The following is a 15,291-nucleotide window of genomic DNA, read 5'->3' on the forward strand; positions in this document are numbered from 1 at the left end:
GAGAGTAGAGCAGTGGGCTAAGCACACACCCCTGAGGTGCACCAGTGTTGCTTGTCAGCGAGGATGACTTTTGTACAGATGATTGTGTGATCTGTTCCACCATATTCAACAGACTGGTATTCCGGATTGGCCTGTACAGCCACCTGAGGATCCACCAATAGACAACCATTTAGGAGAACACCTTCCTATTCTTGAGTGATCACTGTACTACTACTAGTCCTTCCAAAATGCAACACCTATACTTTCTGCATTTAAATGTCTTTGCTCAGCCCATCTTATGAATTTATCATTATGTAGTTGAAGACTACACTCCTTGCAATCAACAACAAAACAATTTTTGTGTCATCTCTGAGCCTCCTAATTGTACATTCACATTGAAATTGTTAATTATATAACTAAAGCTAAAACTACAGCTTCTGTAGTTGGAGGATAGCAAACGTAGTACCTTCATGCACGAACTGGGGTGGGGGCAGCAAAGATAAGCCAGGTAATAAAAATTCAGTAAAACCATCTGTGAGAGGTGTGTATTGATCTATTCTCTTTAGGGGAGAACATGTCTGACTAATTCGACTGATTTTTTTTGAGGAGTGTGCAGTCAGTATGGTCTACATGGACTTTCATAAAGATGTTGATAAGGACCTTTGTGGGAGGCTGGCTAAAGGATTAAAGGCAATTTGGCAATTGTATCCGAAAGTGACTTGGTGGCATAAGGGTCCTAATCAAGGGCTGTACTTTAAGAAAAAGTTTGATGTTAGTATATAGTTAAATGAAACCTAAGGAGCTTTTTATTTACATTCTGCTGAATGAACACAGGAGTCAGTAATGTATGACAACATGCCACTTGGGAATGAGGGCTACAATGCTGACAGCTTTGTGCACGGTCACTGCAAATAACATTATATAATGTTTTTTTTTTGCATGAAATGATGGGCTCATGTTTACCATAGTGTGCAGAGAAAATCTTCCAATTAGATCTACGGTAGCAAGTTGTTTCATTGAGGAGTAGAACAGTATTGGTTACCCATTTAGTGACTTCCAACCATGCTGAAAGCTTAATAATAAAGCTACCATTTGTGCAGCCTTCTAAGAAACAGCAAAGGACATTGAAATATCATAAAAAGTGAACAAAAATTGTTACTTTGCATCTCAGGATATAATTTTTCTTATCATATATTTGTATTTTTATTGGGTGGGGTGGAACACCACATGATGTTTTGAACCAAGATACTTCAGGACTTTGTGGCAAAGTTTGGGATGATACTAAGATAGGTGGGGGGGCGCAGGTATGTAGTGCTGAGGAACAATGCAGTTGCAGCAGGACTTAGACAAAATTGGAAGAAGGGGCAAAAATACGGCAGATGGAATACAGTGTTGGGAAATGTACGATAATGCATTTTGGTAAAAGGAACAGTAATGCGGACTATTATCTAAATGGGGAGAACATTCAAACATCAGAGGTGCAGAGGGACTTGGGAGTCCTCATGCAAGACTCCCAGAAGGTTAATTTACAGATTGAGTCTGTGGTAAAGAAAGCAAATGCAATGTTGGTATTTATTTCAAGGGGAATAGAATATTAAAGCAAGGAGATAATACTGAGGCTTTGTAAGACACTAGACAGGCTGCGCTTGAAGTATTGTCAACAGTTTGGGACCCCATATCTCAGAAAGAATGTGTTGTCATTGGAGTCAGAGAAGGTTCAGGAGGATGATTCCGGGTATGAATGGGGTTAACATATGAGGAGCATTTGGCAGCTTTGGGCCTGTACTTACTGGAATTTAGAAGAATATGGGGGGAATTTCATTGAAATCTACTGAATGTTGAAAGGACTAGATAGGGTAGATGTGGAAAGGATGTTTCCTCGGTGGGGGTGTCCAGAATTAGAGGGCACAGCCTCAAAATTGAGGGGTATCCTTTTAGAACAGGGATAAACAGGATTTTTTTTTTAGCCAGAGAGTGGTGAAATCTGTGGAATACTGTGCCACAGACTGCAGGGGAGGCCAAGTCTATGGGTATATTAAACGCAGAAGTTGATAGTTTCCTGATCGGTCAGGGTACCAAACGACATAGCGAGAAAGTAGATGTATGCAGTTGAATGGGATCTGGGATCAGCCATGATGGAATGGGGAAGCAGACTTGATGGGCTGAATGGCCCAATTCTGCTCCTTTGTATTATGGTCTTATGGAGTGATGAAAGGTCTTGGCCTGAAATGTGATCTGTTTCCTCCCCTTCATAGATGATGCCTGACATGTTGAATTCCTCCAGCATTTTGTGTGATGGTCTGGATTTCCAGCATCTGCAGAATCTCTTGTGTTAGTATTTTTATTTTTTGAAGAGATATACAATTTTAAATAATTGACTGCTAATTATCAAGACAGGTACCAAATGTAATGGGGAAGGACTTTTTATTGTTTAAGGTGTCATAGGCAAGGCCAGCATTTATTTTCTATACCTAATTGTCCATGAAGTTACAAATGGGTAACCTGCTTGAATTTCATCAACGTGTGGTGAAGGCATTCCTACAATGTCTTTGGGTAGGATGTTCTAATGTTGAGATGTAGAAACAATAAAGCAAATAGTAACATATTTCTATGTCAGAATAATGCATGACTTGGAGGAAACTTACATTTATTGGTACTTGCATGCCTGTGTCCTTCTAGGTTGTAGTTTGTATGTTTTGGAGGTGCTCTTGAAAAACTTCTGCAGCGCACATTATAGATAGTATACTCTAAAAATAACCTATTATGTCCTGCTTGATGTCAAGCTTATGCACTGTTGTTGGGTTTATGCAATATCAGTCAAGCTTAGAGTATTTCCTCACTTTTCTGACTTGTTCCTTGTGGATGACGGAAAAGGTTTCAGGAGTTAGTGCCCAGCTGTCTCTCTTTCATTTTTAGCTTCTGGTTTATTTGGATCCCCATGATTTTAATGATGGAGAATATGGATGGTAACACTGATGTCATGGGAAAGTAGTTGGAATTTTTTGTTGGAAATAATAATTGACTATCACCTGTGTAGTATAGGAAATGTTCCATTTGTTTCTCCTTCAGAAAACAAAAATATCAATGCTGGCTGAGCTAAAATACAGCCAACAATTTTATAATGTGAACACTGATATTCTCATTAAATATAGTCTTTGGAGATGGCCTCTGCATATTGTTTTATATATCATCCAAGGACATTAATTTGTAACAGTCTTATCTATATTAAGCTTGATCACACAATGTACTATAACCAATCATGCAAACCAGTGTTGAAGGAAAATCACACTGTCAGAATATCCTGAGGTACTTCACTGCCAGTGAATTACAATGAAATGCAGTTCGTGTTGCTGTTAGAGTACTGTGGGAGGAATTTAAGGTGCTACATTGTAACAGTATCGTTCTTACTAATGAGCAAATTATTCACATCAGCAAATGCACTAATGTTCCTTTAATCCATGCTTTCCTGTTAGTGATCTTAGATGATTACTTAACAAACCGTTCAGCTAAAAACTGAATGTTCATTTTAAGTATTAAGTATAATTGTCTGTAACTTTTGCACTGCAGTTAACAAATGCTGTTGAGACTGCTGTTGCAAAGGAAAGGCTCTGGAATTTTTCAGAAGAGGAACCGCCTGAACGAATTGTTCTCCAAATTTATGCTGATTCGAAAAAGTATCCTTTAGTGGTTAAAAAGAGGAGTACTGAATTTTGAGGAGTAAAATGGACCTTTCTTACAACATAAGTGCAATGATGCTGAGCGAACTTATTTTTGATATACTGATAGTTTTCAAGAGGGAGGACGAGATCCAGGTGATGAGTTGCTGCCATTCCCTCAATCAAAACTGAAATCAAAATATCCCTTTCAGATGATGGCAGGTTGTTCTTATAACTTAAAAACTGTCAATATTTCTTACTGTAAGACAATAGAAAGAAAATACAATCACAGAAAACAGTTGTGTGTGGTAGAAAGAGAATGAGTGGCAAATTGCTATTATAGCATGTGTAATAGGGAGAACTTCTTCATGAGAGGAGTGGCCATGGGGAATCTTGCAGTTTTGTTTCTCTCCTCTATCTTTCCTGGTGGTCACTCGACTACCTGCTTTTCTGCACATTAGATGTGATCATCTTTCTGTGCTCCTCAGTGTCACAGATGCTCCTGTGTGATCCCTGCTGGAGCTACAGCTGCTTGTTGCAGTTAATCAGACATTGGAACTGGACACAGATCTCACAGGTATAATCATCCAGGAGGTTGGAAGTTTCCTTGATCTTCCCCATCCTGCCAGCTTCAGTGTTACTTTCACAATAACTTCCAAGTTCCCAAACTCCTGCACAATCAACCCCATTACTAAGACAAAATTTCTATCAAACTGTGTTTTACATCTTTATTTTTTTTATTTCCAATTTTACAAAATTTGATTAAGTTAACAAGTTTAACTTGTTATTTTAATGCAGTATTTTATTTTTTTAAACTTGGTATGATCCATTTGTCTATTTCAAAGCAAGAAATAATGCAGTATTCACCAATCAGCCTGCTGTACTGTAAGTAGTAGCTTCCAATGAAATAGACGTTAGAGAAAAAACTTCCTTTTTAAAAATGTTAATTTAGTTATTGTTCTTTGGACATCTTTCGTATGTGTTTATTAATATGCAGTTTTTAATCATTTTTCTACATCAGTCTGCACAAAACTGATACGATCCAAAATTAAAATGAAGTTTACATACAAGGCAAGACAAAAGGTTCTCTTAACCCTTCCACACCACAAGAAGAAACTCACTCACGAAAACATAATGTCCCACTATTAAAGTTGCACTTTTTAAACAAAATTTCTTAAGCCTCGACCAAAAACTGAAAAGCTGTCAATATTTCTAATGAAATCTGTAGGGGCCATGTATCTATTTTCTTTCCATCTGTGTTGTATTTTGCATTGTGCGTTTTTAATTACGGTAATTTGACATGGGGATTGCAGCGTGGTAGAAGCAAATGAGTATAGTCACCTACTCAAGCTTTGTCCTTATTAATTTAGTTAGAGGTAGAGATTTTTTATTTTTGTTGACAAATGTAATGGTTACTTGAAAACAAACCAGAACTGCTGAGAGACTGAGTCAGAGATATGACACTGTATGACATATTTCTTTCGACCTGGAACTCAGTTATTTGGAAGCACGTCATACAATGTCAAATCCCTCACGCAGTCTTTCAGCAGTTTTGGTTTACTTTTCAAGTAACTGCTACAAAACCAGAAATTGGAGTTTTAAATCTGACAAATATATTTATATAATTTGAGAGAAAATGTCAAGCTGACATTTTCTTAACTTGTGGAACACAAATGCTGGAGGAATTCAGCAGGTCAGGCAGCATCTGTGAGGGGAATAAATAGTCACGTTTCAGGCCAAAACCCTTCATTAGGATGGGAAAGGAAGGGGGGAGGGAAGAAGCCAAAATAATAAGATGGTGGGAGAGGAAGGAATACAGTCTGGAAAGTGGTAGGTAAAGCCAGGTGAAGAAAAGGGAGGTGAGTGGGGGAGGGTAGATGAAGTGAGAAGCTGGGAAGTGATAGGTGGAAAAGATAAAAGGCCTGAAAAGGAAGAATCTTGATAGGAGAGAAGAGTGGATCATAGGAGAAAGGGAAGGAGGAGGAGGGGCACTAGTGGAAGGTGATGTGCAGGTGAGGAGAAGAGCATCTGCAGAATCTCTTGTTTATATTTTCCTGAACTCTTTACATACAGAATGAAGCTACGAACTTACGATATAAGCAATCCACAGGTAAGAGTAGCTCAATTCTCGATTCATATTGTATAGGTGACTCTGTGTTCCTGGAATATGGGTCAGCATGATAATTTTCCACAAACCAAAGCTATGTCAACTGCGTATGCATTAAGAAACCGATCGACAGATGACGCAATAGCGTTAGCTCTACACACCATCCTTATACACCTGGAGAAGAAGGATGCTTATGTGAGAATGCTGTTCTTGGACTACAGTTCAGCATTCAACACCATAATTACGTCCAGGCTCGACAAAAAGCTCCAAGACCTCGGCCTTCACCCTGCCTTGTGTAGCTGGATCCTGGACTTCCTGGCAGGTGGTAAGAGTGGGCTCCCTCACCTCTGCTTTCTGACCCTCAACACAGGTACCCCTCAGGGCTGTGTACTAAGCCCACTCCTTTACTTTCTGTATAACCATGACTGTGTCGCCACCCAGAGCTCCAATCTGCTAATTAAATTTACTGACAACACTACACTGGCCTAATCTCAAATAATAATGAGGCAGCCTACAGAGAAGAAGCCATCACCCTGACACAGTGGTGTCAAGAAAGCAACCTCTCCCTCAATGTCGCAAAAACAGACAGGTTAGGAAAGCGTTTAAATGGAGTAAGGGGAAATAGAAAGCTCTCATGCAGGAACTTGGAAGCATAAATTGGGAAGAGATGTTCTCATGGAAATGTACGGAAGAAATGTAAGGAAAACCCCAAGGTGTTCTATAAGTATGTGAAGAGCAAGAGGATAAGACACGAGAGAATAGGACCTATCATGTGTGACAATGAAAAGTGTGTATGGAACCAGAGGAGGTAGCAGCGATACTTAATAAATACCTTCCTTCAGTATTCACTACGGGAAAAGATCGCGGCAATTGTAGGGATGACTTACAGTGGATTGAAAAGCTTGACCATATAGACATTAAGAAAGAAGATGTGCTGGAGCTTTTGGAAATCATCAAGTTGGATAAGTCTCCAGAACAGGACGAGATGTACCCCAGGTTACTGTGGGAGGCGAGGGAGGAGATTGCTGAGCCTCTGGCAATGCTCTTTGCATCATCAATGGAGATGGGAGAGGTTCTGGAGGATTGGAGGTTGCAGATTTTGTTCCCTTATTCAGGAAAGGGAGTAGAGATAGCCCAGGAAATTATAGACCAGTGAGCCTTACTTCAGTGGTTGGTAAGCTGATGGAAAAGATTTTGAGAGGCAGAATTTATGAACATTTGGAGAGGCCATAATATGATTAGGAATAGTCAGCATGGCTTTGTCAAAGGCAGGCCGTGCCTTACGAGTCTGATTGAATTTTTTGAGGATGTGAATAAATGCTTTGAAGGTAGAGCTGTAGCTGTAGTGTATATGGATTTCAGCAAGGCATTAGATAAGGTGCCCCATGCAGTGCTTATTGAGAAAGTAAGGAGGCATGGGATCCAAGGGGACATTGCTTTGTGGATCCAGAATTGGCTTGCTTACAGAAGGCAAAGAGTGGTTGTAGATGGGTCATATTCTGCATGGAGGTTGGTGACCAGTGGTGTGCCTCAGGGATCTGTTCTGGGACCCCTTCTCTTTACGATTTTATAAATGATCTCGATGAGAAAGTAGAGAGATGGTTTAGTAAATTTGCTGATGACACAAAGGTTGGGCGTGTTTTGCATAGTGTGGAGGGCTGTCAGAGGTTACAGTGGGACATTGATAGGATGCAAAACTGGGCTGAGAAGTGGCAGATGCAGTCCAACCCAGGTGATTGTGAGGTGGTTCATTTTGGTAGGTCAAATATGATGGCAGAATATAGTATTCAGTATATAAGACTCTTGGCAATATGGAGGATCAGAGAATTCTTGGGGTCTGAGTCCATAGGGCACTCAAAGCTGCTGTGCAGGTTGACTGTGTGGTTAAGAAAGCATATGGTGCATTGGCCTTCATCAACTGTGGGACTGAGTTTAAGAACTGAGTGGTAATGTTGCAGCTATATAAGACCCTGGTCAGACCCCATTTGGAGTACTGTGCTCAGTTCTGGTCACCTCGCTACAGGAAGGATGTGGAAGCTATAGAAAGGGTGCAGAGGAGATTTACAAGGATGTTGCCTAGGTTGAGTGAACTTGGCCTTTTCTCCTGGGAGCAGTGGAGGATGAGAGGTGACCTGATAGAGGTGTATAAGATGATGAGAGGCATTGATCGTGTGGAGGTTTTTTCCCAGGACTGAAATGGCTAACACGAGAGGGCACAGTTTTAAGGTGCTTGGAAGCAGGTACAGAGGAGATGTCAGGGGTAAGTTTTTTACGCAGAGAGTGGTGAGTGCGTGGAATGGGCTGCTGGCAATGGTGGTGGAGGCAGATACTACAGGATCTTTTAAGAGACTCCTGGTCATGGAGCTTAGGAAAATAGAGGGCTATGAGTAACCCTAGGTAATTTCTAAAGTAAGTACATGTTCGGCACAGCATTGTGGGCCAAAGGGTCTGTATTGTGCTGTAGATTTTCTATGTTTCTATATGATAACTTTTATAAAACATTGAGCCGTGGTTGAAGTAACATTCATTTTTGAGCACCATACTTTAGGAGATGGTGTATATTACATTTGTCAAAACCTCATTATTGGTCTTGCTTAATTTTCTGTGTCTTTTCAAAACAGGGTGAACTCATGGTATATGCTATTCGGTGATTGGATATGTGTGAATCCACATTTTCAGAGTTTTTTAAACTCATCTTTGTTTATGAAATATATCAGGCATAAATCCAGATAACAGAATAACAATTAATGCAAAAAATCTATAATACTTTGGTCTAAAAACTCAAGGGTAGAGTACCTCATAGAGAATGCAAGGAATATTTAAGCATGTCATATTTATTACTGCATTTGCCAAGTAGTCATATAATAATTCATATGAAAGTAACATTTATTAACAAATCTTAATTTTCTTGTATTTTAAAGACTCCTACTAAATTGCTAGATTGTAAATCTAGCACCCTCACATCAGCCTGGCAAATTGTGGAATCTACCATCAATATCGATATTCGTATTCCAATATCCGGAACAGCAGAGAATCAGTTTGACAAGGGTCCTTCGGTATGCTACTTATTTAAAGTTGCTTTTTATTTTTGTATTGATTAGGACTTCCTGACTCAAAATTTCTACTTTTGTAATGAACTTCTCTGTTGTTTCAAAAATTGTAACTGCGTTTCATTGAATACTAAAAGGAAAACTGAGGAAGTTTTGGGAGAAAAGCAGTGGCATTGAGCAAAATAGTCGCCCAATTTCTCTGTAGTATTTTGCCAATATAAAGAAGCAAAAAATGCAATATTTGAGAGAAGACTTCCAAAATTTAAGAGAGAATGTAGTACTGATGCAAGCCCTTTGCAGCTGTTTAAATTATAATGAATGAAACAGTAATGCTTGAGTAAAACACATTGTTGAAGGATCAATGGTATATTAGACAAGAAAGTGAAAAGCTCCTCAGATGCTGCAACTTGTGGTAGAAATAGTAAATGTAATTTGTTCAGGTATAAGCAATGCAAAGGAATCCTATTTTGAGGAGAGTAGCAAGCAGGTGGGAATTGAATGGATGAATGTAGAATAGAGTCATTAAAGCAGAAATATTTTTGATGTTAAAAGAGGAATAGGATGGAAGTGAATATTGAGTACAAGGGCAGGGAGAAGAACATGTTTAGATGAACAACAGTCAGAAGAGAGAAATTGAGTCCAAGTTTTGCTATTTAACTATTAAGATCAACAGGTCAAGATCTTTGAACCAACCACTCAGTGACATGAATCTCATTAGCTTTACAATTGAAATCCATGGCCTGGAATTTTTTGATAGCTTTAAGTGGCCCTGGCTGTTAGGTCTTGTACTTGCCCATGGTGCATTTTTAATTGAACTACCAAACCAAACATGGCTTCATTATGGCTGAAATGACTTCGCTCGGCTCGTGGCTTTCTGGTCACATGGTTAGGCCTAAGCAAGCTAAGCCCTTGAATTTATGTCCATAAGCTCCATGATCAAAGCCTCTAAACAATTTGGATATCTGCAAAAGCCTCTTAAGATTCCTAAATATCTCAAAATAATTCAAAATTAATTAGATTTAGAGAGAAAGAGCAAGAGGATGAGATGTGAGAGAATAGGACCAATGAAGTGTGACAGTGGGAAAGTGTGCATGGAACTGGAGGAGACAGCAGAGGTACTTAATGAATACATTGCTTCGGTATTCACTATGGAAAAGGATTTGGCGATTGTAGGGATGACTTACAGCGGACTGAAAAGCTTGAGCATATGGATATTAAGAAAGAGGATGTGCTGGAGCTTTTGGAAAGCATCAAGTTGGATATGTCACTGGGACCAGATGAGATGTACCCCAAGCTGCTGTGGGAGGCGAGGGAGGAGATTGCTGAGCATCTGGCGAATATCTTTGCATCATCAATAGGAACGGTAGAGGTTCCGGAGGATTGGAGGGTTGTGGATGTTGTTCCCTTATTCAAGAAAGAGAGTAGAGATAGCCCAGGAAATTATAGACCAGTGAGTCTTACTTCAGTGGTTGGTAAGCTGATTGAGAAGATCCTGAGAGGCAGGATTTATGAACATTTGGAGAGGCAGAATATGATTAGGAATAGTCAGCATGGCTTTGTCTAAGGTAGGTCGTGCCTTTCGAGTCTGATTGAATTTTTTGAGGATGTGACTAAACACATTGATGAAGGAAAAGCAGTAGATGTAGTGTATATGGATTTCAGCAAGGCATTTGATAAGGTGCCCCATGCAAGGCCTATTGAGAAAGTAAAGAGGCATGGGATCCAAGGGGATCTTGCTTTGTGGATCCAGAACTAGCTTGCCCACAGAAGGCAAAGCGTGGTTGTAGATTGGTCATATTCTGCATGGAGGTCAGTGACCAGTGGTGTGCCTCAGGGATCTGTTCTGGGACCTCTACTCTTCGTGATTTTTGTTAATAACTTGCATGAGGAAGTGGAGGGATGGGTTAGTAAATTTGCTGATGACGCAAAGGTTGGGGGTGTTGTGGATAGTTTGGAGGGCTGTCAGAGGTCACAACGGGACATTGATAGGATGTAAAACTGGGCTGAGAAGGGGCAGATGGAGTTCAACCCAGATAAGTGTGAAGTGATTTATTTTGGCAGGTCAACTATGATGGCAGGATATAGTATTAATGGTAAGACTCTTGGCATTGTGGGAGATCAGAGGGATCTTGGGGTCTAAGTCCATAGGACACTCAAAGCTGCTGCGCAGGTTGACTGTGTGGTTAAGAAGGCATACGGTGCATTGGCCTTCATTAATTATGGGATTGAGTATAAGAGCCGAGAGGTAATGTTGCAGCTATATAGGACCCTGGTCAGATCCCACTTGGAGTACTATGCTCAGTTCTGGTCGCCTCATTACAGGAAGGATATGGAAACTATAGAAAGGGTGCAGAGGGGATTTACAAGGATGTTGCCTGGATTGGGGAGCATGCCTTATGAGAATAGGTTGAGTGAACTCAGCCTTTTCTCCTTGGAGCAACGGAGGATGAGGGGTGACTTGATAGAGGTGAATAAGATGATGAGAGGCATTGATCGTGTGGATAGTTAGAGGCATTTTCCGAGGGCTGAAATGGTTAGCACAAGAGGGCACAGTTTTAAGGTGCTTAGAAGTAGGTACAGAGGAGATGTCAGGGGTAAGTTTTTTACGCAAAGAGTGGTGAGTGCGTGGAATGGGCTGCCAGCGATGGTGATGGAGGCGGATACAATAGGGTCTTTTAAAAGACTCCTGGATAGGTACGTGGAGCTTAGAAAAATAGAGGGCTATGGGTAACCCTAGGTAATTTCTAAGGTAAGGACGTGTTCGGCACAGCTTTGTGGGCCGAAGGGCCTGTATTGTGCTGTAGGTTTTTTCTGTTTTCTTTTTCTCTAGAAAAAACATATAACTTTACAAGGCGAAATAGTTATATAGATGCTTAAATGCTGGGCGTTTGGAGATTTGCATTCTGCTATAAGACTCAATCAGGGGTCAGTATTAGAGTGCAGCTGGGAAATTGCTGATGAACATTTCTCAAAAAGTTTATGAAATTTGCATTTGCAAAACCTGCAGCATTTCTTTGGAAAATTTGGGTTCTGTGGTTCAGCAGCCACAGAAGTGAATGGATAATTTAAAGTATTTTAACATAAAATAAAATAAGTTGTGTTTGTAGAGTTGCGGTGCCAGATACTGGTCAAGCCTTGAGATGACAGATACGAGGATCTTGGCAGTATCAATGTTGAGAGAGAATTATTCCAGAGAAATAAATAACTGAGAAATGAAATGCTCAGTTTGGAGAAGAAAAGTACAAATTCAGGCTGTGAGACTTCTGAACACCCTGCTACCACTCTGTACATATTAGTTATGACAGTGTCAGTGGCAGTAATACTGTTGTTTATTTAGCAGTATGGGATATGCACTTTATATCGAGTTGTACATCTACATAATACTTTTTTCAGCTGTGAATATAATTGTGTTAATACTATTTTATGTGCTGTATGTGATGCAGTATATATACTGTGCCTTGCACCTTGGTCCCTGAAAAATATTGTTTCATTTAACTTTATACATGTGTACTGTTGAATGACAATAAACAAGCTTGAAATACACAGTATTATTTCCATAAATTGTGCAAAGGTTTCCTATCAAAGAAGAATAAGATTTTACCATTGTGTTTGTTCTAAATTTATGTTACATCATTCATTGAGGCATAATGTCAGGAAAGTATTGTAATTCCTTAAAAATGGAAAAATTAAACAGCAAATGAGAGATTTTTGACCTGAAGTCAAAGAATCATTAGTGTGATGTAACTATTACTTTCTTCCCCTTGACAAAATTGTATTGATCAGAGTGCATATTTTGTAAGGGAGTAAACAAAGAAAGCTAATGTAAGTAACTTCCTGACTTCGCATTGTAGTCAATCAAAGAGGTGTGAAATGGGCTGTAAGTTCACAAGATTCTGCAGGTGCTGGATCTCCAGAGTAACATACAAAATGCTGAAAGAACTCAGTAGGTCAGGCAGCATATATGGAGAGGAATCAACAGTTGACATTTTGGGCGAAGAGATATCAGGACTGGAAATGAAAGGGGATTGGTGAAGGGTCAACTGTTTATTCATCTCCATAGATGCTGCCTGACCTGCTGAGTTCCTGCAGCATTTTGTGTGTGTTACCAAAGGCTCTTGGTTACCAAGTTTCCTTTACTTGAAATGCTGCTGACTTGGGAATACCTTCAGATTTGTGAAGGGGAAGATCCCTAATCAAAGGTAAAACATTTCTAAGGAAGAAGTAGCAAAATTGGTAACTTCGACTTGTATTATCAGATTTTTCTGTTTCCTATTATTCTATATGCTCATTTGTAATTTTTTCCAGTAACACCAATCAGAAAAATAATTTAGATGCTTGCAAAACAAAATTAATAATTCTTTATATCCAAGTCTCCAAATTTGAAGATTATATTTGTCTCTGGAACATCTATTTTCACAGTTATTATTTTCTGATAGAGATTGTTGAAAGTACATTTTATTTTCAAAAATGGCCCAGCCATATAATTTGAAGACATGTATAATACTATGTTAGAGAAAAATGATGAAGAAAGCTGTTTATTTCATTGTCCAACAAAGAAAGCAGTTGTACATAAATCAATTGGTAGTTTTGAACTGTTATGGATGTCAACTTATTTCTTAATATTTTTGCAGTTATTCTATTTATTTGGTATTTTATCTTCCATCATATCCTTCCTTAGAAAGGTCTCAAGGCTTGGGCAAAAAACATGATGCAGTGCAACTACCTGGTTAATGGACTTTACAAAGACCCAGAAAGCGTAATCAGCGAAGGATTGGTAAGAAAGTTCAATAATAATTTTTGATTTTGTTATTTCTGGCTGCATGCATAATTAAGTAGACCACAGTACTGCCATCTTTTTCTGTAAAATGTTAGCATTGTATGCTTCTTCTGAAATTGGATTCCATTAATGACAATGTTTTTCTTTAGATTATAATTCATAATACTAATAATGGCAGATCTACTTAAGCATTTTAAAAGCATATGAAATAGTTATTATGATACATACGATAGCAAACAAACAATGCTTATGATACACTAGCCAGCGTCTTGTTAGTGCAGATATTGGTCCAAGTTGCACATCATCCACATTTCTCATTTTTAAATATACACTGATCTATATTTGTATTATTTTCACAGAAAAAGAAAACACCTGTGGAAGTTCAGTTCCTGTCAGCTCCTGTTAGTACCTTGAGTACAAATTTTTTAAAGTTCCATTCTTTAAAAATGTTTTAAATATTTGAACATTGATATTGATGTTTTTTGAGATGTTGATCAACCCAATTTTGATTTAAACATCTAAATTGAGATGTTTAAATCAAAATTGGGTTGATGTGATCACACTTTCATATATTACTTTTACTCTGATTTTTATACTTTTTAAAAATACGTTACATAGATTTAGTGCTTTATTACTTCCCATTGTACACATAGGCTTTTAGGATATGATAGAAATGGAAGTTTTAAGTATAGAAAAAGTCAGGTATAGTTAATGTTATTGTTAATTTTGCATAATTGTGAAAAGATATAATTCAAAGTTAAAAATAAAAAAGGAACTGCATGTCATGTACGTATAAAATAATACTGGAATATTGGAATCCCAGAAAATCAGTACCTTTAGAGCGGAAAAAGACATGGATATCTTGGCTTACTCAAGCAATGGATTGTTAACAAAATTGAAATATCTCTTATTGATTTACTCCCCTTTTGTTTTTAAATCTGCTGTCATGTTTACTGGGGCCCAGACTAACCAGGTGGGAGTTTTATTATAATATATAGGTCAGAACTCTGTGATTTAATCAGAAGAGTTGAGTGTACAGTGCCATGGTAGCATAGCGGTTGGCACAATGCTATTATAGCTCAGGGCAGTTCAAAGTTCAGTTTTTAATTTATTAATTCAGGGGATGTGAGCATTGCCAGCTAACTAGGCATTTATTGCCCGTCCCTAGTTGCCCTTGAGAAGATGGAAATGAGCTGCCTTCTTGAGCTGCTGTCATCCCTAAGGTGTAGGTACACCAACAGTGCGGTTAAGAAGGCAATTCCATGATTTTGACCCAGCAACAGTGAAGGAACAGCGATATGTTTCCAAATCAAGGTGGTGAGTGACTTGGAGAGAAACTTCCAAGATGTAGTGTTCCCAGGTATCTGCTGTTCCTGTCCTAGATGGTAGTGGTCATGGGTCTGGAAGGTGCTGCTTTAGGAACTTTGGTGTGTTGTTGCAGTGCATCTTGTAGATAGTACACACTGCTGCAACTGTTCGTCAGTGGTGGAGGGTTTGGATGCTCATGGAAGGGGTACCAATCGAGTGGGCTGCCTTGTACTGGATGGTGTCAAGCTTCTTGAGTGTTGATAGAGCTGCACTCATCTAGTCGAGTGCCGACTATTCCATTACACTGCTGACCTGAGCCTTGTAGATGGTGGACAGGCTTTGGGGAGTCAGAAGGTGAGTTACACGCTGCAGGATTCCTAGCCTTTTACCTGCCCTGGTAGCAATGGTGTTTAT

General features: G+C 39.1%; 1 protein-coding gene across 5 annotated transcripts in view; it reads left to right on the forward strand.

Annotated features, from left to right (window-relative positions):
* odr4 (odr-4 GPCR localization factor homolog) overlaps positions 1-15,291 on the forward strand; it is a 100,246-nt gene that overhangs the window by 41,614 nt on the left and 43,341 nt on the right. For 4 of the 5 annotated variants that reach the window (XM_072273959.1, XM_072273958.1, XM_072273956.1 and 1 more), the window contains 5 exons: positions 3,547-3,653; positions 5,709-5,745; positions 8,664-8,798; positions 13,471-13,566; positions 13,929-13,970. In XM_072273959.1, coding sequence (XP_072130060.1) covers positions 3,547-3,653; positions 5,709-5,745; positions 8,664-8,798; positions 13,471-13,566; positions 13,929-13,970 — 417 coding nt within the window. The remainder of the gene's footprint in view (positions 1-3,546; positions 3,654-5,708; positions 5,746-8,663; positions 8,799-13,470; positions 13,567-13,928; positions 13,971-15,291) is intronic. The other variant, XM_072273960.1, reaches the window with a different exon arrangement.

Source organism: Mobula birostris, chromosome 12 (genome assembly GCF_030028105.1).
Source record: "Mobula birostris isolate sMobBir1 chromosome 12, sMobBir1.hap1, whole genome shotgun sequence".
Lineage (NCBI taxonomy): Eukaryota > Metazoa > Chordata > Chondrichthyes > Myliobatiformes > Myliobatidae > Mobula > Mobula birostris.